This window comes from Budorcas taxicolor, chromosome 2 (genome assembly GCF_023091745.1).
Source record: "Budorcas taxicolor isolate Tak-1 chromosome 2, Takin1.1, whole genome shotgun sequence".
Classification (NCBI taxonomy): Eukaryota; Metazoa; Chordata; class Mammalia; order Artiodactyla; family Bovidae; genus Budorcas; species Budorcas taxicolor.
In genome coordinates this window covers 157669757-157693738 of record NC_068911.1, presented here as the reverse complement: position 1 = coordinate 157693738, position 23982 = coordinate 157669757, and the positions used below count along the sequence as shown (strand labels likewise).

Below are 23982 nucleotides of genomic sequence, written 5' to 3'. Positions count from 1 at the left end.
GAAATCCCAGGGCTGATCTCCTTCAGAATGGACTGGTTGGATCTCCTTGCAGTCCAAGGGACTCTCAAGAGTCTTCTCCAACACCACAGTTCAAAAGCATCAATTCTTCAGCACTCAGCTTTCTTCACAGACCAACTCTCACATCCATACATGACCACTGGAAAAACCATAGCCTTGACTAGACGGACCTTTGTTGGCAAAGTCATGTCTCTGCTTTTGAATATACTATCTAGGTTGGTCATAACTTCTCTTCCAAGGAGTAAGTGTCTTTTAATTTCATGGCTGCAGTCACCATCTGCAGTGATTTTGGAGCCCCCCAAAAAATAAAGTCTGACACTGTTTCCACTGTTTCCCCATCTATTTCCCATGAAGTGATGGGACCAGATGCCATGATCTTCATTTTCTGAATGTTGAGCTTTAAGCCAACTTTTTCACTCTCCACTTAAATATTAGTAAAGCACAATTTCTTTATTTAGATGACTGATATAAATGGAATTCTAATATTTTCCCTTGTGCCTAAGTGGAAAGACCACTGATGTAATGAGTAACTGATTTAAACAGGTATATTATTACAATTCACTTTTGAGATCTAGCAGGCTGCTGTTTCCTTCTCCAAGGGATTTTCCCCACCCAGGGATCAAACCTGGGTCTCCTGCATTGCAGGCAGATTCTTCACCATCTGAGCCACCAGGGAAAACCAAAAAAAGATTATTGCAGTTCACCTTTGGAATCTAGCCACAATGATGAAGTTTGGATGGCTGTTTCACTAACAGATATGGCAGCCTACAGTAAATTAGCTCTTTGATTCAGGTTCAACTTGGTTCCCAGGGTGAGTTTAAGATCCTATGGTTTATTTATTTGTGAGCAATTCTCTTAAACATCCAGAGTCATTTTGTGCTTTTTTGTCTTGCTTTAAAGCAGGTGATTAGGGAGAATACATGCACAAAAGTGCATCTGAACAGCTGGTAGTTACTCACAGGAAGCGGTAATTTGTCGGTTTTCTTTTCCTTTCTGTTGAGTTATGTTAATGTAGCATGAGCATTTCCCTTTTTACCAGAGAAGAAAAATTTGTTCGGCCTGGTGAAGCTTCAGGAGGAAGAGGCTTAAGGGAATTGATATTTTAAAATATCTTGCCACTCAAGTAACAACAATACAATGAGCTTCCGAGGAAAGGTTTTTAAACGGGATCCCAGTGAATTTTGGAAGAAGAGACGAACAATGAGGAGAAAAAATCAAGAAGAAATCCACAGATTTACCTCTGTAGGTATCTGAATGTTGATGTTTGCTTTTCATCTTCTCTTCAATACTTAAAAAAAAAAAATTGCTCTGGCATGTTAATCTAACCTAGGGTGATGGGCAAAGTCTTAAATGGAACAGAGTATTAGCTCATAAATATCCTTTTTTACTTACATCATTATTTTTTAACTGCTTTGATCATTATTTTAAAACATATTGGAAGAGGTTTGAAGTAGTTAAAATACTACTAAGTTATTTAGAATATTGGAATTACTATCATCATTATTTTAAAACATGTTGAGAGAGGATTTAGAGAGTTACTATTGCTAGAATATTCTCCTTTTTTAAAGAAAAGTCTATAATTGCCTAAATTAAGACCCCAGTTGATGATGTGCCTACAGTTGTGTTTTTAAAAAAGTATTACTGCTCTATTTTTATCGTGTACCACTCATGATTTGTTTTAAAGTTCTTAGAAAGAGCAACCCAAAATAGGAAAGGAAATGTAAATAACGATTTAATTAAGTGAGCTGAGGGAGAGAGTAAAAATTGGTACGTTCTAAAGGTTAAAAAGATTTGGTTTTGTTTACTGTTAAAAGTATTTCTGCCTTAGGGTTGGTAAACAAAATGAGAGCTCTGAAAATGTGTCCTTAATACAGAATTCTAGCTTTCTGTCTGTCAGTATCAGGGCGGATGCTTAGAGCTTCAGTGATTCATATGTAATGTGGAAGGCCCACTTTATATGATGAGTGATTGGGTACTCTTTTTATAGGAATGTTTATTTTACCAGGCAGTTTGTTTTGCTTGTTTTTCTTCAAGGCAAGGGTTCTTGAGCTCAGCACTACTATCATTTTGGGTTGGAGATTTCTTTGTTGTTTGGAGCTGTCCTATGCGTTGTGACCACGTTTAGTGACGGCCTGGGCGTTTACCCAGTAGATGCTGGTGGCAAGCTCTCCCCTGTTGTGACAAGCAAAAATGTCTCCCTACATTGCCAAATGTCCTCTTGGGCAAGGAGAGTGATGTCCAGGTTGAGAACCACTGCTCTAGAGATAAATAATGTTTTTGTTCATATAAACATTTTTTATCTAGAAACAGCAACTTAAAAAACTATATATATTTGATCATATAATGGTTGTTTATGAATAGACATTGAAAGAATATGAAAAATCAAATTAATCAATAGTCACTCAGGCTTTGATAGGCCAAAATCAAGTATGGAACACTCCATCTCATGTACCAGTGGTTCTCTTTATACTTACAATCTGTCTGGTGATAATTTAATGTGAGTAGAGTTTACTTGGAGGTCTGGCTCATAGGTCTGGCTCTGATGCCTTGTTGATTCTATCTCAGGATCTTAGTAGTATATGTCTCCCATTGGCAAACATGGGCAAATGACCCCTTTGACCTGTTCCCATGGGATGTGCCCAGGTCTTTCCACTCACTGTTTCCTAAGGAGACTATGCTGAATTCAGAATCTAACCTCTTGGTCCCCACTGATCCCAAAGGATGCTCAGTTGTGACGTCTCCACTGGCCCCATAAAAGCCTCATCAGTTGTTTACCATCAGCCTGTTAAAGAGGATAAGTTTGGAGACTTCTTTGCCTTGAGATTATGTTAACCTTCAGACCAATCCAAAAAATGCAGTTTCCTAGCTGCCTATCTCTCAGTGGAATTTAGAAGTCCTAAGGCTATGTCACCACAAGACTTACTCCTTGTGTCCACTGAAAGAGACAACACACAGGAGAAGAATGTGTCTATCTTACAGAGACTGCAAGGCCGCAGGATTTGACGTTAGGACAGTCCCAGGTGTCTCCCATATAATGAAACTAATCACGCCATGAGTTATCTTAATTGAATTGGAAGGTATTGCTACTGAGAAGTATGGGGAAAGCAGCCAGTAAGGATGGTGTGTTTCCCCACAGCATTCAGTGGCTGTGCATTCACATTTAATTAAGATCATTCATACAGTGAATAGCTTTCTTCTGTGGAAGGCGCTGGGGACTCCCTAATGCTGTTGCCTGCTTTTGGTCCTCCTAAGATAGGCATATCTTCTTTCACAGCTTGTCTCTTCTGTTGAGTAGAGGACTGTAGTATTATCCTGGGACTTAGCTTTCATTTTGGGAAAAAAAAAGAGAGAGAGACTCCAAGAAAGTGAAGCATGTAATTAGAGGGCTAGTGGGTCATTCTGAGTGTCACCCACCATCAGGTGACCTTGGGCAGTTTACTTAAATCATTCTGAGCCTTAGTTGCCCCTTTCATAAAATGTTCCTAATGATATCTTCCCTGTCTTAACATTTTTTATTGGAATTCATTTTGATCATGTGTATTCTGAACATGATTTGAACACTGTGAAAAGTTATGAGCTGCAAGTGTTGTGGGTTACTAATAAAACCAAGTAAAATATCAAGGGCCAGGGAAGGGGGGTGGATATAATTGCAGAGTGAGATTGTTTTTTTTCAGAAACTGCGAATGTTGAAGCCACTGGGCTGTTGGTGACTCCTTCCTTCCAGGACCCTTTTTCAGTGACAGAGCCACTCAGTAGACAAAATTCTGGATTGCATCAAGCTGGTGTTGAGGGGGGGCTCCCACATCATTCTATGTGTCAATGGGGGTTTCTTTTGAAATACCATTTCCCACCCCACCCTCACCATTGCCCAGCTTAGCTGAAACCCACCCAAAACCAAATTGGACTTTCCACAGCACACTCATCTGAGCCTTTTAAAAGCTAAACCAACATTTCTAGACCAGCTTCTGAGATGACTTGATAAGTGGTAAGGAAGAGGCAATTCAAATGTCAGAGTGCCCAACAAATGAACATAAGACTTAACAGTTAGGTCAGAGAATAAAATGATTTCTTTTGAATTTTTAGATATACTCGTATATTGTTATGAAAGGAGAAATAATGATCACTGGAAATAATTATCATAGATTGCAGTTCTATAATGATCATATGTATTTTGAATTCCACAAATCATTTTTTTTTTTTTTAATTTGAAAACCGCTTAGTTGTGTCCAACTCTTTGTGACCCCATGGATGAAACTGTCCATGGAATTCTCTAGGCCAGAGTACTGGAGTGGGTAGCCTTTCGTTTTTCCAGAGGATCTGCCCAACCCAGGAACTGAACCGGGGTCTACTGCATTGCAGGTGGATTAACCAACTGAGCTATCAGAGAAGCCTACTTCTTGCCCTATGACAAATCTAGATATGGTTTAGTATCAAAATAGTCTAGAATACTTAACTGGACGTCTATGACTTCCTAAGTGGTACACAACTCAAACTTTATATTCTCATGATCTAGGCCAACACTTTTGTTTATTTGTTTTTCTTCAAATGCTATTTAAAGCTGTTTATTTAACTCTGTTGAAATTTTTAATTGTTTTGGAACCTTCCCTTATCAATCCAGTTTTCAAGTATCTTGTCTAAGAAATCCCTTTCCATGTTTTAATCCACTTACCACAGACAATATGCAATACGAGACAGTGCAATAGCATTATGAGAAGTTTGAGGAAAATGAAACTTATTTGTTAGATCATCAAGTAGAGCTACTTCCCTCAATTTTTGAAGTCTGTTTGGTGTTCTGTAGTTGAAGGTTTTCTCTTTAACTGCCTTTCTATTTTTATTTTTCTTTTTTTATCCAATCACCCAGTATGATCTCTGGTGCATAGAACGAAAGTTAATAAAAAGGTAGTTTCCTTCCTAAGGTACATGTCCTAATTTGGAAAGATTAAGTGTACTATTAAGTTGAGTTATGATAGCAATCATCTGTACTGCCAGAAAAATGTGAAATTCATTTAAGTAAATGTGAGTTATTATTTTTACTTTGTTACTGGCTTGTGGTTAATTAATCTGCAGGATTTCAAAGTGTTTGGAAAATTTGGGCTACAAATGACAATTCCCCTTCCTCTCTAGTCATTTAGCAGTCATTTAGCCTGTTAGCACTTAAATAGAAAATTGAAAACTGTAGAAAGCTACAGACAAAGAATGTGATCTGAATGACTTTAACGTATCTCCCACACACGTCACGTTATTACATTTTGTCCTGTTGCCTTTCAAGGCTGCGTTTTATCTTTACTCTTCCACGTTAACGTGAACAGCTTCTCCCTGATCATCTGTGTTGCCTTACTTACTGATACTGTTCTATACAAACATTCACTATTACCTCTTGGGCCTATTTTATAATGAACCAGTTAGCTGAAAGGAAGCGTGGGATGGGGACCCAGGAAGCAAGAGGATGGTTCCAGGAAATGATGAAATGAGATTGAATCAGGGTTGAAATACAGCATAAAGTAGGGATGAATGCTATAAATGGACAAGGCAAAAGGAAGCCATGAAACGGGACTAAACGGGGGATCTGAATTCAATGCAGACCATAGAAATGGAGAAGTGTAAGTTGAAACTGGATCTGAGGACTCTGCCTGTGGTGGTAGCGATGGGGAACAGCTGGCCCAGGTGCCACAGAGATGCAGAGAGGATGCATTTAAAATGGACTTAAGATCAGTACCTGCAATTGAACCAGAAAGGCTCTTACTTTCCTCAAGGCTGAGTGCGAGGAGAGGGAGATGAGTGAAATCCAGAGAGAGACCAAGAAGAGAACTGCCCAACAGGGCCAAGCTTCACTTCATAACGATGCTCTTTACAACGAGCTGATCAGGAAGTGGACCACTTGTCAGAGAAGGGGAGGGGTACAGTGGACAGGAAGTAACACCATGATCCCCCAAAACTCTTTAATGTCCCTAATGACAGCAGTATAAAACTTTCTTAAAACAGAGGTTCCCTCAGTTGGTGGCAGTTTCCGCTGCGATTTCTGACACAAATGTTATCTAGCATTCTCAATGGGAAATCTGTTTGCCTCCTTTCTCTCTCTTACGTGTCTTCTTTACTGCTCACACAGAACACTTCATTTCTGACACTTCCGGTCACCAAATGTGTTGCGGTTTTCCCCCATGCCAAGAAATTTTCTGCAACACTGATCTCGGGTGGCCTTGACCTTCTGTGGCTTGAAGCAGTATTTCAGTTCCCAGCCGGAGACTGAAGTCAGCCTGAGGCAGTGTGAGCTCGAAATACTAGCCACTAGACTTTGAGGACAGATAGACAATGACAAGGCCCTGGCTCTGAATTTCCACAAAGAAACAGAAAGTAGTAAAATAAGTAAAGTATTTATTAAGAGAAAAAAAGAGTACAGTACTTGTGGAGACACACATGAGCAGGGTCAGAGGGAGAATCGTGCCCTCACGGTAGTTTAATCACTTTTATGGGGCCTTTCTTCCTGGTTTCCTCTGGCCAATCATCTTGGTTTGCTTGGTCCTGAGTCTGTGTTTGGTGTGTCTCGGGGTTCTCCTAGGTGTGCACACATATCTCTTAGCCAAGACACATTCCAGCAAAGAGGCCTATGGGAAGGTTGACATCACCTGCTATGGGGTGACACCCCCTCCTTTTGATGTCCAAGGAGACTTTATGCGCATGGGTAGTTGGGAAGATCTTCTTGACTTCAAGAATAAGGAATGTGTGGTCTTTGATCTCTTATCTGGGAGGATTCAGCTTCTCCTCCCTCCTATTTTGGAGTCTCTGTCCACAGGGGAGGAACTCCAGCTGCTCAGCCTGGGACTCATCTATCTCCTTGCTTCTTCACCAGCTGGATGTCCTAAATTTAACCCAGATCTAACACTATCTGCCTGGAGACTGCATCAGATCTCACAGGTTAAGAGCTCAGACCTGTAAGGCAGCCCCCACATCCCACATCAGATGCTGACTGTAAGTCTATATTGCCTGTGCTTCTGACCAACCCATTTTACATTGGAGGTTCCAACCACCCACTCTTTGAATTTCAGACACCAGTTGCAAGTCCAGGTTGTTACCTGTCCTTCTGATCCACTGGCTATAAATCATGGGTTCCCATCATCCCTTCTTGGGATTGACTAATTTGCTAGAGCAGCTCACAGAACTCAGAGAAACATTTTGCTCACTAGATCATGGGTTTAGTATAAAAGGATATAACTCAGAAACAGCCAGATGGAACAGATACTTAAAGCAGGGTATAGGGAAGAGTACCAATCTCCCTCAGATCTCCATGTGCTCACCAACTCAGAAGTTCTCCAAACCCCATCCTTTGGGGTTTTTACAAAAGCTTCACTACTACATAGACATGATTGATTAAGTCATTGACTATTGGATATTGATTCAAACTCAAATTCTTCTTGATCTCCCCAGTGGTCAAGGAAGTGAAACTGAAAGGTCCAGCTCTCTTATCAGCTGGTTAGTTCTCCTCGAAATCACCCCTCCCCACCATCTCTTCTAGGTTTAATAGGAATATTGAATGAGAGAAAGTGTTAAATACTTATGATAGGCCTTTCCATTTGATCATGATAATAATAGTAGGAAAAATAAAAGCCATCATTAGCATGTGTGCCGTGCTTAGTCACGTCTGACTCTCTGACCCCATGGACTGTAGCCAGCCAGGTTCCTCTGTCCATGGGGATTCTCTAGGCAAGAATACTGAAGTGGGTTGCCATGCCCTCCTCCAGAGGATCTTCCCAACCCCAGGGATCAAACCCAGGTCTCTTGCATTCTAGGAAGATTCTTTACCTTCTGAGCCACCAGAGAAGCCCAAGAATAGGAGTGGGAAGCCTATTCCTTCTCCAGGGGAACTCCCAACCCAGGAATCAAACCAGTGTCTCCTGCATTCCAGGCGGATTCTTTACCAGCTGAGCTACCCATTAGTATATATGGGGTAAATGGTTTTTAAATGGTAGTGTTTAAAGTTACTATTAGTATTGAATTGTTTGGTATGCAGATGTTATTTCTACAAGTAAAAATATATGAATTGGTTTTAATATAGCAAATGTTTTAAGATGAAAATGGCAGAAAGAAGGAAGGTGATATGGGGCCAGCAATAGCCTAAAGACACCTGGTCGGTTGTCTGTAACACAACTTCCAGTGCAATCTGGCACCTCCTATAGAGAAAAAATTATAGTTTGTGACAGTGTCAGCACTGAAAGCAAGTGTGAATATAAACATTTTTTGGCCCCAGTTGCTCTGGTGATTAGGAGAGGGATGATTAAAATGGATTATGCTTAGTAGAAAATTAGAGATGAAAATCTTACTGAATTTATCACCTTGGAAAGCCAAGAAGGTATTTGTCTCTCATTCTCAGCATGTGTGATGTCTGATGTATTTTTTATAGAGTAATATGACATGAGACTTCATTAGTAATACATGAGTTATTAAACCTATAATTGACTATAGGAGAGGTTCTCCTTTAAGACGATTCAATTCCAAACAAAGGTAAGTTGAGGAAATAGTAGTCCCTTATTGTAGGTGCTACTTCTAGTATTATTTCATTTTAGTTTTCTTTAATTGCAAGCAGAAGAAACCTTCCCTGGTAAACAAATGTATCCAGAGAAGGGAACAGAAGGAATAATGAAGGGACAGGCTGGCAAAGAACAAGAATGGACTTAGAGTAGCTCAGGCCAGTGGGAAACAGGAACAGTCTTGGTGTTGGGAACTAATGGACTGCCCTGTGAGATTTTGCCATCTCTCCTGCACGATTCAGAGTTCTGGAGGGAAGATTTTAATGGGCTGGGGTCACAGAAGAGTAGGACCCTTTTAATTATCAGACCCACCAACACTGCTCTTTATACAGAAGGAAGTAAGTCCTCAGAAGGAAATTTACATGCTGATACTAAAAGAAAACAGGATGGATGTGTGTGTATGTTAGTCATTTAGTCATGTCTGACTCTTTGCTACACTATGAACTGTAGCCCATCAGGCTCCTCTGTCCTTGGAATTCTCCAGGCAAGAATACTGAAGTGGGTTGCCATTTCCTTCTCCAGGGGATCTTCTCAACCCAGGGTTTCCCATATGGCAGACAAATTGTTTACCTTCTGACTTAGGTCAAAAAACAGCAAACGTTCACTCCGCATGTTCAGTTTCAACCAACGGTTAAGAAAGCAAATAAAAGAATGAGCTGACTATCATTATGGGAAAAATGTATTAAACATATATGATTCATGTTGTTAAGTATTCATATTCATGTATATGTGTTTATTGGAGAAGGCAATGGCACCCCACTCCAGTACTCTTGCCTGGAAAATCCCATGGGCGGAGGAGCCTGGTAGGCTGCAGTCCATGGAGTGGCCAAGAGTCGGACACAACTGAGCAACTTCACTTTCACGTTTCACTTTCATACACTGGAGAAGGAAATGGCAGCCCACTCCAGTGTTCTTGCTTGGAGAATCCCAGGGACAGGGCAGCCTGGTGGGCTGCCATCTATGGGGTTGCACAGAGTCGGACACGACTGAAGCGACTTAGCAGTAGCAGCAGTAGTATATGTGTTTATGTACACACACACATACCCACATACCTCTCACATTTGACCTGTTAGTTTATTTGTGTGACTGTTACAGTACTAAAATAGTGTCAGAGTTTCAGCTGATGGCAGCTTTCATCATAGACTTCATGAAAATTAGTCTAAAAATCCAGGCAGTTGGCTCACAGACATTAATTTCCCTGGTTATGATGTATTTTTAATGATATTTATTATCTTTCAAGTGTTTCTAGAAAACTAAGTGAGACGTGTAATTTAATTTAATTTAGATCTTCTTGGATATTTTCTACTTCTTTGCAAGTACCAGTGTTAGGCAAAGAAGCAGCCGCTTTTTTTTTTTTCATTTGCTAAACAAAAATGAATGAATTTTGACATACTAAGAGGTATATGTGGTCAAATTACCTTAAAAAAATAAGACTGAGAAGATTTAAATTCAATTTGAAAGTATACCTTCCATCATAGATCCTATAAATCTCTTCAGTTCCTTGATTTTCCTAATGAATTTATGAGTTAATAAAATAGAACATCCTGATTTTCTAACTGTAGGACTTCCTGGTGGCTCAGACAATAAAGAATCCACCTGAAATGTAGGAGACCTGGATTCAGTCCCTGGGTGGGGACGATCCCCTGGAGGAGGGCATGGCATTCGACTCCAGTATTCTTGCCTGGAGAATCCCCATAGACAGAGGAGCCTGGCAGGCTGCAGTCCATGGGGTCTCAAAGAGTCGGACACAGCTGAGCGACTAAGCACGAAATAGAATATCCTGATTTTTCTAACTATAAAAAACTAACACAGAAAATTGTGTTGAATATTATGATTAATCATCCTATTTGCCAACAACAAATTTAACCTGCTTTATTTCACTGAAATGGACTAGGACATTTAAAGAGTTACTCCTGGCTGATTTCTTGCGAGATCTCTGTCCATTTTTGTTACCAAGGGAACCGTTTCTAAATTCAACTTAATCTGAGTTTGCCCAGCTGTATAGTTCTTAACTTTGAGTTAGCTGGTGTTTTTCCATTCTCACGGAACTGTGCGCTTGAAGACAGAGAAAAGGTTAAAGGGTCAGCATAAGATGGCTTATTCTTTACTTAATCATTTCCTTTTCCATAAGTAGAGCTAGTCTTGCTTTCTGAAACTCAAACATTTGAGAGGTTGTCTAGTGGAACTCCCTTTGATGAAAGGCTAAATTAAATCTGTCACATAACCACAGGCTGACAGCTTGGCCATGGATCCAGCTGCACGGGCTCTCTGCAATTTTCTTGTTTGTTTTAAACACAAATAGTGTGGAAGTTGCTTCCATTCCAGTTACACAAAGGCCAAAGGGTCCTGATGAACTTAAGATCTAACAAGACCCATGTGTCCTTTAGATCTTTTATTTCCTTTAAGAAATGTAATCCATTATCTTGATAACACTGAAATTAACAGCTGTGTTGTTTCTAGTTTGTTTGGGCGACATGGAGATTGGTTTCTTTTTTATTTTTTCGAGATCTGGGTAAAGACCCTGTGGGTCCTCACCCTTAGCTATTTGTCTGTGTGTCAGAATGTGAAGACAATGTTAATTCGCATCTCATGCCCTACGAGAGGCTTCTGTATTGGTCCTGAAGTAAATCCTATTTTTGTTTTTCTGGGTCACTAGCCAGGATGAATAGTTTTGTCAGCTGACGAGGACATTCAGATATAGAATTAATTCTGTTATACATACTCAAATTAGAACAAAGATTCAGATATCTGAAAGTAACAGGGGTGATCAAGGAAAATAGAGGAAGTCTAGACTAACATCACAGGAGGTACTGCCTGTCACAGAAATAATATGAAGTATCTCAAAGGTAGGGGGAGAATCTCTTTGCATAGTAATGTTTCTTGAAAAGATAAGATTTTTTTGAAAAGCAGAACCAAGCAACTAGTTTAGATCAACAAACTAGAGTAACCCTAATGGTGAGTAACCAAGGTTTGGCTCGCTAAATACACTGAACAGCACAGATGTGTGGCCCCAAACTCAAGGTGTTTGCTGTGGAGACTGTTCTCCACTTCTCATCCCATCAGACCCCTTTCAAACCCTTAGCCATCCTGTTAATTCTCTGTTGCTAACAAACTTGACTTGCATGTGTGTAGGTGAGAGCTCCAGAAAGAAATTCTAACTTTGATTGTTATCTAGATATTTACCTTGGCAAAGCCAATGAGTTTAATGCTAAAGTAATCCCAAATTTAATCCTCTCCTTTCGATCTGAAAATATAAATAAAAGAAAATTCTTTCTAGGCTGCTTTCTCAAGGAAAATAAAAGGCAGAATTTCAAAGTCACTTTCATTTGCTGATATACATAATTAGGTAGATTGCCTTTCTTCTTCCTACTGGGCATAGGGCAGCCTGACTTGATTCAGAAGATATTATACACAGAGGAGACACAGCCCTATTTTTAATTTCAGTGCTTTTCCTTATGTTATTACTTCTTTTGCTTCCAGTAGAATCACTAAATATCAAGGTTTGTTTGTTTCTAAAGGAAATTTAGATAATAAACATTAAAAGCATGTAAGACAGTTTCTAGCACATGAAAAATTTAGTATCGTTGGTTTGGTTGGTTTGACTTCATGTTCGGATATATTTTGGGGTAAACTTGTGTGGTTATTTTCAATCGTTTTTGAGTAAAGAGAAATCTGTATTTGCCTGGCATTGATGGTTCCCTTAACACCCTCATATACTTCGTCTCTTTGATCTTTTTTAACAACACTGCCGAAACCAGGAAGTTGCTCTTTGATTTAGTCAGTCTCACCAAGTCTCAATTTAAATGACTGTCCAAGTTACTTAGCTGAGAGGTAAAAACCCTGGGCTTCCAACTAGAGATTCTGACTTCTGATCCTTTACAAGAGGGTCCAATGCACAGAACTGTTTAAGAAACTTACCAGGTGTTTAAGGTTCCCTACAGAGCTCAAAATTCTTTCGATAATAAATTGCTAATTGTTTTTCCCTTTCTTGCTGACATTAGCTTCCAGAAGCACATACATAATCTGTAGTTATTTTCCCTGGTCTCCTATCACCAGTGTTTTATTTCTCTTTTTTTAATTACTTGAAGTTGTTAGTAGTTCAACTTCATGCACTTTTCTAGTTTCCCTCTTTGGTGGATTTTCAAAGGATAAACACTTTTAAAACCAAGCAACTCCCCAGTGTTTTCACAGAAGCATGAGAGCGTTGAAAGACCAAGTTCATTTTCACCACGATGAAACAAATGATCATTACAGAAAATTTGGAAAATGCAAGAACCAAAATCCTAAATCCCATCTAAATAAAACTGATAATATATGGATATATATTTCTAGGTTTTTTTTCTTTAAATTTTTAAAATCTTTTGCAGTTATTCAGTGTGCAGTATTTAATCCCACTTTTATTTAGCAACAATATATAAGAAATTTTGGTTGTTTTAACAAGCATATATATTTTTTCTTAGAATGGATGTGCCATAATTTCCTAGTCATTCCTTACCTTTAATAATTTATTGTTTCATGTTTTTAGCTGTCCTTGTCCTTCAGATTTTATTACCTGTCAAAGATCTAGGTGTTCTGAACTCAAATTCTAATGTCACAATATGTGAGAATCTAAAACCATTGTCAGGATAAATTTGACCTCCTTTCATTGCCTTTCCTTTTGCAGTAATACCATATTGAACATAGACTCCAGCCTCCTCACATTCTCCCACGAAAACCAGTAACATGCAAAATGTTGTGACTTAACTAACTTTACTGAATATTTGAAAAGTTACAAGGGGGAATCATGGCATGTACCACACAGTTATTCATTGATTTTTTTTTCCAACCCCTATCCTATTTTCAGTGTCTTTTTAGATAGAGCCTCCACCAGCCTGCCTGCTTTTCTTAGCTGTCTTTGATTAAGGCATATATATTTTCTCTGTCTTGTTACAAAGGGAATATTGCAAAGATATTCTTGTTTCATCCTAGATTATATGTGTGACTATTTATTTAAAATTAATGTCCTAGATGAAATCATAAAAACTTATTTACTCAACATTTATTTATTGAATACCTACTGTTTGCCCTCTGTATCCATTAAATTTACAAAAGTACTTTAAATCTATGACTAGTGAAAATTTAAAACTCATGGCCTTTATCTACTTAACATTTATGTAATAAGTACTATGGGTATAGTGTTGTTCTAAGAGCATAGCAAATATTACCTCATTTAATCTTATGATGTAGTTCCTACTAGAATGTCCATTTTACAGGTTGGGAAACTAGAGGTGCAGTCTGATGTTGTTGTTCAATCACTCAGTCGTATCCAACACTTTGTGACCCCATGAAATGCAACACAACAGGCTTCTCTGTCCTTCACTGTCTCCCAAAGTTTGCTCAAACTTATGTCCATTGAGTCGGTGATGCCATTCAACCATCTCATCCTTTGCCACCCCCTTTTTCTCCTGCCTTCAATCTTTCCAGCATCAGGTTCTTTTCTAATGAGTTGACTCTTCACATCAGGTGGCCAAAGCATTGGAACTTCACCTTCAACATCAGTCCTTCCGATGAGTATTCAGGGTTGATTTCCTTTAGGACTGACAGTTATTCTAACTAAAATAACACGCCCCAAATTCCATAGCCCATAAGTTTCAATGCTAGGACTACGAGCACTGGAATTCTGATTCTGGAGTGCATGTTACACTCTCTGTTACATCTCAGCATGGAAAACCTATACTAATATCTCCCTAAAACAAGGCTGGGTGGTCTAGATTCTTTCTTAGATTCCAGAGAAAGGTCTAGGTTGAACATTAAGTCACTGGATTTTTTTATGCATTACATACTTCAAATGCTTAGATCTTCAGTGTCTAAGTACTTTATACTCATTTGATTTCGAATTATAATTATGAAAATAATTCAGATTTTTGTGATGGAACACTGTGTTCCTGAAATTAGAATTTTAAGCTAAAGCATGGACAATGCTTACTTGGACCAGTAAACAGCTCCTGGCAGCCTTGGTTGTTACCAAGATGGCAGGTTTACCAATTGCAAGGCTTAAACTTGTGCTGGTGTTCCATGAGAAGTTGTAGAATAAGGAGTGGGGAAGAAAGCATTTGTTTTCATGACAGGAGCCCATTCTGCTGCTGTGAAGTCGAATTGGAAGAGAGCTGTGGGGTTGGGGGGGTAGATCAAACAAATGTCTTCACACCATATCAGGAGAATAGGCCTATTCCCACGGTGGTACAGCACCAGCCCAGCCACATAATAATGGGCACTGGTGGGTGCCTTTTCCCATGCCTCGAGTGATTTTTAGAACAGCTAATGAAATTCATTACTCATTTGAGAGGAAAAGAGTAAGAGCAAAAAGCACTATAAAAATCCAATCCAATTCAGAGTAATCTTGGCACGTACCTTCTCCCAGTTGGTGCATTTCCAAAAGCAAGAAGCACATGAAATTCAGGAGGGACAACCCAACCGTTGTAAAGCTATAAATCTATGCTGCTCAGTTCCCAGTTTCACTCAACGTCTCTGTAAGGAGCAGTAGTAAGAAATTAACTGATCCCATCATCCTTGTATACATCTGTCTCTTTGACCAAAACACAGAACCAACAGCTCTCTTGCTCCAGAGAGAACTACTGGTTGCGTAACCTGGATTCTCACCATCACAGATACAGAAAGCATCCTTGGCAAACATCACCAAATCCCAGGCTCTAGGTACTATGGAAGGTATCAGGATTATTTTTATGTATAAACCTCATATATTCCAAATAAAGAAACATTGAACATCTTGAATATTACACTCCATTTAGCACATTCTCTGGAAAGATGGGATTTTAGTTATCCTGCAGAGTCCGAAACTTGATAAATTATATGAAGCAGAGCTGCGGGGCTTTGCAGCCCCACGTCAGGACAACCTCGGTGCAACATTTTAAACAGGAAAGGTTTAATAATGTCATTCATTAATTGTCTGGCATGTCAGAGCCTGAAATGAATAGATAAAAATATACCTTCCAACAGATGCTTACAGGCAATGCCATTTATTGTGTATATTAAAAAGAGTTTAGGATTTAGTTTCCCCGCAGTCTTATTAATAACCCATGATTTGTGAATTTTGATTTTCCTATTGTACTAATTTATGTGGGGTTAATTTTGAATAGCGTTTGGACCCTAGTATAATTAAATGAGTAAAAGATTATCTTCTTTGAAAGATATCCTTGACATGGGGTTTTTTATTAATGTGCGAGTTTTTGACTAATGGGAGATAAAATTAAAAGGATAGTGAGAAGAAGATTCTAGAACATCCTTATGTCATTTGCCTTAACCAATAAATTGCTATATGCACCCAACCATACTTGCACACTCCTATTCATGCTGGTGTGAAAAAGGAGAGAAAAGAGAAAGTGTAAGTAGTCACATCCTGAACTGTTGGTGGAAGGACATGAGACACTTGAACTGAAGAAAGTGAGGAAACAGGATGTAACCAACCAAGTTGATGGCAGAGATAAGGCACCCTAACCCTTCTATAATGCATTCTGTTTTACTTGCTACATTTCCTACACAAACACATTATTGGGGAAAAGGGGAAGAAGTTCCAGAATAAGCCAGGTGTTTCAAACTTGAAGGCTTATTGGGGCAGCTGGCAATGTAAATGTGACATTATGATACAAATGAACTTATTTACAAAACAGATACAGACTCAAAGGCTTACAGTACTTATGATTACCAGGTGGGAAGGGGAGAGGGGTAGGGATAGTTAGGGAGTTTGGAACTGACAGGTATACACTGCTGTGTTTAAAACAGAAAACTATTGAGGTCTTACTTATAGCACAGGGAATTCTGCTCAACGTTATGTAACAACCTAACCGAATCACTTTGCTGTACACATGAAATTAACACAATATTGTTAATCAAATATACTCCAATATAAAATAAAAAGTTAAAAAAAAATAAATGTGACATTGTAGGGTAAGAGGCACTAGGCTATTGAGGACCATTGCTGACCTGTAATGATATACCACTACTCAAAGACGCTCAAAGTGAACTAAAAATAAAATAAGTGAGCCAAAAGCAACATCTGGAGCCTACGTTTGCCTCCTGAGCTATCAATCTCTGCTCCTTGGAATTAACTTTTGCCTGGGAAAATAGGCAGTTGGAACTTAAAATAAGTCTAAAATAGAATACTCATATCAAAAGGCAGGGGAAAGATGCAAGAAGGACTTTTTTTAAAAAATCACCCATCATGCCATAGTATCTCTGTATCTTCTACTTGAAAATATCTTTCACTAAATAGATTATTTTGGGCAACTAAATTTCTTCTTTCTCCCAGCTCCACACGGAGTTCTGTATTTTCATTTGCTAAATCAGCAATCTTAATCGAAGGGCCCTTCCAGAGTGAGTATTCATTTTTCATAGTCCTCAGTTTACTTAAGCATTGTAGAATGGGTTTGATTTGCCTTTAATGCAGCAAATGCATAGAAATCCTTGTTGTTGGTCCACTGTGTTACATTTTGTTTTGTTTGTATTTGGAAAAAACATTGACTGCTACTTTGAGGAGCTCATTAGCAATTATTAAAATATTAGTAACTGTTTCTGGATCTGTTCAGCACAGATCTTCCAAAGAAGGCTTTCGAAGTTGAAGCTAAATCTGTGGCTTTGCAGAGTGGGGAGGCGTGGGGTTGATGGGAAAGGGTTTGATGTCATTGACATGGCCAATGAAACAAATTTTTTTTTTTTCTCATTTATGAGGAAAAGGAGGCAACAGAGGATGAGATGGTTGGATGACATCACTGATGTGATGGACATGAGTTTGAGCAGGCTCCAGGAGTTGGTGATAGACAGGGAGGCCTGGTATACTGTAGTCCATGGGGTCACAAAGAGTCAGACATGACTGAGCAACTTAACTGAACTGATGAGACCATGCATATTTTGGCAACCACTCTAGCTTCCAGGAGCCCCCAAATAATCTAATCATCTCTTTTTATTTAGTTTACATGAATGCTTCATCCTAGAGCTAAGGGAACTCAAACTGTGTCCTTGGTCTTCTGTAATATTTTATTCTTTATTTGGGACTCCAAGTTTCTTACTTTGTGAGTTCTGTTTGGGATAAACACATCAACCATAGAATGAAACAACCACCTTCCTCCCACTGGCATTTATCTCTTGGGCAGCTTCTCTGAGGGAAGTGCTTTTCCTTTGACTTTAGGACTATGATGTGATGAGATTATCTGGCTATTTTTTTCAGACTCTTCTCCATTTTCACCACACTGTATCCATAATAATTGTGTTGTTCAATTTTACTAGAGAATTACCCAACTTCTGTCTATATCAGCAAAGAGGCTTAGAGCCAAGAAATTAATCCTGACATAGGATCCATGTTTCAGTGACAACTAAGACAGTCTGTAATACTTTGATTGCTAGCAAGGAGACAGTGTTTTGAAATAGACCCAAGTAGACCTCTCAAGGAAGTATCTAATTCACCAAAAATGATGATGATAATCATAATACTGGAGCGAGTAAGCAGAAGGCCTTTCTTCACATTGACAAAGATCAAGTTTATACAACTGTCTACTCCAGGGATGTGACAGGGCTGAAAACCATGTGCATGAGGGGATCGGTGCCAACAGTTTAAATTACTGAATGAGATGTCAGGTATGTCAAGATCTCATATTATTTCAGATCTGGAAATAATACTTCTGTGGCTTTGCTCCAGATGCCTGGAGTCTCCCTGACTCCCCTGGAAGGACTGCACAGTGTCAAAGCTTTGATGGTTCTAAGAAATGAACTCCAACCAGATGTTGAGAGGAAGCAAGATTTTACATGTCAGTGGTTAATGTGATATTTTCTTTGTCTACAGCAAGAAAAGCCTCGGCTTCTCGAGCCTTTGGATTATGAAACTGTCATTGAAGAACTTGAAAAGACCTATCAGAATGATCCCCTTCGAGATCTCCTGTTCTTCCCCAGTGATGACTTTTCAGTAAGTGTTGTCTTTTCAAGCTGTCCAAGTACAGAAGAGCCCCACAGGGTGATATAAGATCCTCCCAGATTGGGTCACTGACTTTGCTTATAGACTTGGGGAGCTCAGCCCTCTTCCTGTGATCATCCTGTATCACCATCATCACAGAGGGAACTATCACTATCATCATAGTAATGTCACTATCATCATATCTGATGATAGAAAGTGCCCAAGGGCCTTCTAATGTTGGAAGACTGGAGGCTCAGTGATACAGTGGCCACTTGAGATGGGAGGGGCATGAGGTGCTGCCTGGCTCCAGGTGGTACTTGTGTCCTTGCCAATATCTGGGTTTCTCACCACTTACCTGGCCTCACAGAGCACTTTCTCTCTTAGGCCATTTGTAACTGAAAGCTTCTAAGCAACTGAAACCAGCCAATAGCAGAGGTGGGAATCTCCTGGCACAAAACATACAATTCTTCAAAAAATTCACCCTTAATCTTGGTTGTCCTTTGTTGAGTGTTGTGGACGAGGAAAGGTAGGCAAGTGTATATTCATGAAGAGTTTGTAATCTGAGACATGTCTCCTTAAGGACAATGCTCACAGGCACACAGAGGGCAGTGGAGTGAATGAATAAAAAGGAGATTCATTTTGGAGACATACACAGTAAAATTCTGGATGATGAGTCCCAAACATTCCATCTCTGATCATCTAAAACATGTTTAAGTTGTTAGTGAATATCTATATAACAGAAATCTCAATGGGCAGATAGCAGTGTTTCCTTTTTTTGTTTTTTTCCTAAGACAAAAGTAGTCTTAAGCATTACAAACATGGTCATCTTAAAGTAGATGAAAAGGCAACTTCAAGGTAACCTTGAGAAACAGCCATTGTCCCTGGAAGCCTCTGACAAGTTGCTGGGGCCCCAGGGCTGACACTTCCTATTGCAACCTCAAACCCCCATTCCTTCTCGTGTCTTTAGGACAAACCTGGCTTCTGGCTTCTAAAGGTTCATTTTTTTCACATTTATCCATGGATTAATAAAAAAGTAGATAACTGGAAGTCAACAATTTTCTGTTCCAAGTACCAAGAGTAATGGGAGAAAGGAATAATGGGAGTAAATGAGTAAAAGTAATGGGAGAAATCTGTAGGCAATAAAAAGAAACTCTTCCAATCTGTTTTTTGGACTCTTAAATGTTTCTCACTTGAGCATTTGACACATTCAAGAGAGACTTATCTTGGGCAGAAATCTCATTTCTGTGGTCAGATCAGGCCACGGGGCCTGAACTGCTAGCACAAAGTTGAACCAAGTTTCATTTTTTAATTCCACATCCTCCTTTTCTTTCAGACCCAAGGTAAACCTTGATGAACAGTCTCTTTTTGTCAAACAGCATACACAAAAAAATTGACACTGGGTTATTGAGAAATATGTCAAAAGCTACTCAAAGTTCCCCCCAACTCAAGAAGAGAGCAGAGGGACTTCCATGGCAGTCCTGTGGTTGAAACTTTGTGCTTTCACTGCAGGCGGTGTGGGTTCAATCCCTAGTCTGGGAACTAAGATCCCACATGCCATACTGCAAGGCCAAAATAAATGATATAAAATATATATTTTGAAAAAGTGAGTATAGGCATGTGGGCTTCCCTGGTAACTCAGCTGGAAAAGAATCTGCCTGCAATGCAGGAGACCCCAGTTCAATTCCTGGGTCAGGAAGATCCCCTGGCGAAGGGATAGGTCACCCACTCCAGTATTCTTGGGATTCCCTGGTGGCTCAGATGGTAAAGAGTCTGCCTGCAATGCGGGAGACCTGGATTTGATCCCTAGGTTGGGAAGATCCCCTGGAGGAGGGCATGGCAACCTACTCCAGTATCTTGCCTGGAGAATCCCCATGGACAGAGGTGCCTGGCAGGTTACAGTCCATGGAGTCACCAAGAGTTAAACACAACAAAGCAAATAAATAAGCACAGAGGCATATAGATGCAATGTAACATTTCATTAATTTGAATTCATTTTTTTGGCATCTTTCCACATTCATTTAAACAAAGACTGGTCTGATTACATCCTTCGCTATCCTTAATGCTGTAAACAAAGGATAGCATAACATACTTTGTTATTTTCCTGAGGTAAACATTTCAATAAATACACTGAGCTCTTTCATCTTATACTTGCTAAAGACCCTTCTATGACCACCCCCATTGCTTTCCAAATGAAGTGCTTTGCAAGGGATTTTCCAAAATCTGGTACTCACCCATTTCTCAAAGCCATGGTCTTCCTCCCCTACCGAATCCCCCAACCCTGTCATACACAGTCACCCTCATCCCAACTGGGGTAAGATACTAGCACAGTTCTGAATGGAACACTCTATCACTCTCACGAACACTCTCCTTTATTCATTCAACAAATTACAAACTGTAATACCAAATGCTAGATATTAATCTCAGAATGGGAAAATAGCAGTGATTAGGCAGAAATTACCTTGTTTTAATGAGGCTTGCCTTCTGGTAGAAGGAATCAGGCAAAAAAAAAAAAAAAGAACAGTAAATAAATTAATTAGCAAGATAATTTGGATAAAGACCAGAGTTCTGTGAAGAATGAACACTGCCAAGTAATAGAAATAATGAGGGGAAGAACTAAGCTGGACTGGATGCTCAAGGGCACCTCTGACAAGCTGACATTTGAGCTGAAGTCTGAATTCCCAAGGAGGACAAGCCCTGCTAAAAGCTGAGAAAGGAAGGAGGGTTTCAGGCTGCAGGAAGTTGCTGCAAAGGCCCTGGTGAGATCTGAGATTGAAGGGCAGTATGGGTGGACCAAGAGAGTGGTCAGAGTTGAGGTCAGGCAAGGACAAGGTAAGATGTTTGCATTTTATCTGAAAGGCAAGTGGCAGGTCACTGAAGTGTTTCAAGAAGGGCAACACATGACCTGGTGTATGTCATTAGAAGCTCATCTGGTCTGTGCAGGGAAAACACATAGCAGGGTGTAGATGAAGCTGGGAGTGCAAACAGGAGCGTAGCTTGCAATTAGCAGGTGCTCAAGAGACACTGGATGCCACGTTCTTATCAGAAAATATCATATTAGACAAACAGCTAATTTTTCATTTGCATGAAGCAGTGTTTTGACAAACAAAAGGATAGTGTTGAACATTATTACATCAAGTTGCTGGCTTTTGAACAATATTCAGATGAATTGTTTTCTCTCTTTCCTACTCTACAAAGTAAGGGTTGACAAACTATGGTTCATGAGTGGCCTGTCACCTAAATTTGCATGTCTCATAACTAAGAATGGTTTTCATGTTTTTTTAAAACAGCACCCTATTTTATTTTCTTCAAAGAATTTTGTTAATTAGTTGAAGGGGAGAAAAGAATATTTTATAATCCATGAAAATTATATGAAATTTATATTTGGGTATCCATGAAGTTTTATCTGAGCTCAGTGACCCCCTTTCATTCACCTGTTGTCAGTGGCTACTTTCCTGATATGGCTGCAGAGGTACGACAGAGGTGCAGCCCAGGTGGCTCAGTGGTATAAAGAATCCACCTGCCAATGCAGGAGATGCAGGTTTGATCCCTGGGTCTGGGGGATTCCCCAGAGGAGGAACTGGCAACCCACTCCTGTATTCTTGCCTGTAAGATCCCATGGACAGAGGAACCTGGTGGGCTACAGTCCATGGGGCCGCAAGAGTCGGACATGACTGTCCACAAGTACAAGCAGTAATTGCAACAGAAAGAGAGGGCCCTAAGGGATTTACTGTCTGACCTTTCACAGAAGAAGTTTGGGAATCCCCACTATACGTTACAACCTCAATTGTTTTGGGGGCTTTCTCCTCTCCTTCTGTGTAAAGTGAAAAGTGAAAGTCGCTTAGTCGTGTCCTTTGTGACTCCATGGACTGTCCACGGAATTCTCCAGGCCAGAATACTGAAGTGGGTAGCCTTTCCCTTCTCCAGGGGGTCTTCCCAACCCAGGGATCGAACCCAGGTGTCCCGCATTGCAGGCACATTCTTTACCAGCTGAGCCACAGGAGAAGCCCAAAAACACTGAAGTGGGTAGCCTATCCCTTTTCCAGGAGATCTTGCCAACCCAGGAATCGAACCAGGGTCTCCCGAATTGCAGGCGGATTCTGTGTAAAACCCTTCCTTAAATGCCCTCTGCCACTGTGTGCTCCATCCACAGCCTGCATCACATTCAGAGGTGTTGCTCAGCAACAGCAAGGCTTCCATTTACCTGGCTAGGGTATCATTTCCCAGGCCTATCCTTGAGTGATGGGTAAGGATTCTCTGGGCTTCCCAGGTGGTTCCTCAAAATGAAAGGAGGGGAAGCAGTCCCAAGCTCCCCACTCTCCTTCCAAATGTCCTTTCCGGTTGTGCCTTATGGCTGGAAGAATCTAGCTCACTTCTGTGTTTCCACGTTACTAAGCACCCACACTGCAGCAGACATGATTCATCACTTGGTTTGTTTAATCAATATTTATTCAGCACCCACTAGTCGCCGAATATAGAATAGCACTTCCTAGACAAGAGAGACTGACAAGAAAAGCAAAAGCCCCATGTTTAAGGAGTGTGTGCCCTAATATGGATGAAAACTAAAGTCGATTAAGAATGCTCACGGTGAAGAAATAACAAGAGACAAGGGCTTGATCTGGTCCTCGATACCCCTTAAAGGAGATAATTTTTTTTACCAAGGCAGTATTCCATGTACACTGCTGGCCCAAGCCATTATCATCCTTTTTCTTCTGTATCCCCAGATAGAGCCTTTGACTGGTCTTCCTTCATCCTTCTTTGCCTTGCTTTGATTTATTCAAAGGAAGCTTTTGGAAATGCAATCAGATAATTCCATGGACATGGAACAATGAACTGGTTCAAAATTGAGAAAGGAGTATGTCAAGGCTGTATATTGTCACCCTGCTTATTTAACTTATATGCAAAGTACATCATGTGAAATGCTGGCCTGAATGACTGGCAAGCTGGAATCAAGATTTCCAGGTGAAAGATCAACAACCTTAGATATGCAAACGATTCCACCCTAATGGCAAAAAGTGAAGAGGAACTAAAAAACCTCTTGATGAAGGAGGAAAGCAGAAAAGTTGGCTTAAAACTCAACTTTCAGAAAACAAAGATCATGGCATTGTTCCCATCGCTTGGTGGCAAATAGATGGTGAAAAAGTGGAAACAGTGGCAGATTTTATTTTCTTGGGTGTCAGAATCACTGTGGATGGTGACTGCAGCCTTGAAATTAAAAGACACTTCCTCTTCCCTAGTGGCTCAAATGGTAAAGAATCTACCTGCAATGCAGAAGACCCAGGTTCAATCCCTGGAGCAGGAAGATCCCCTGGAGAAGGAAATGACAACCCACTCCAGTATTCTTGCCTGGAGAATTCCATGAACAGAGAAGCCTGGCAGGCTATAGTCCATGGGATGGCAAAGAGTCACACACAACTGAGTAACTAACACTTTCACTTTCACTTTCCTCTTTGGAGGAAAAGCTATGACAAACCAGGACAGGATATTAAAAAGCAAAGACATCAC

At 40.0% G+C, this 23982-nt stretch overlaps 1 protein-coding gene across 1 annotated transcript in view; it reads left to right on the top strand.

Moving 5' to 3' along the window:
- The window catches only part of DOCK10 (dedicator of cytokinesis 10), a 306412-nt gene that overhangs the window by 111514 nt on the left and 170916 nt on the right, over positions 1–23982 (top strand). The window contains exon 2 of the mRNA XM_052636059.1: positions 18373–18492. Within this exon, the coding sequence (XP_052492019.1) occupies positions 18373–18492 (120 nt within the window). The remainder of the gene's footprint in view (positions 1–18372; positions 18493–23982) is intronic.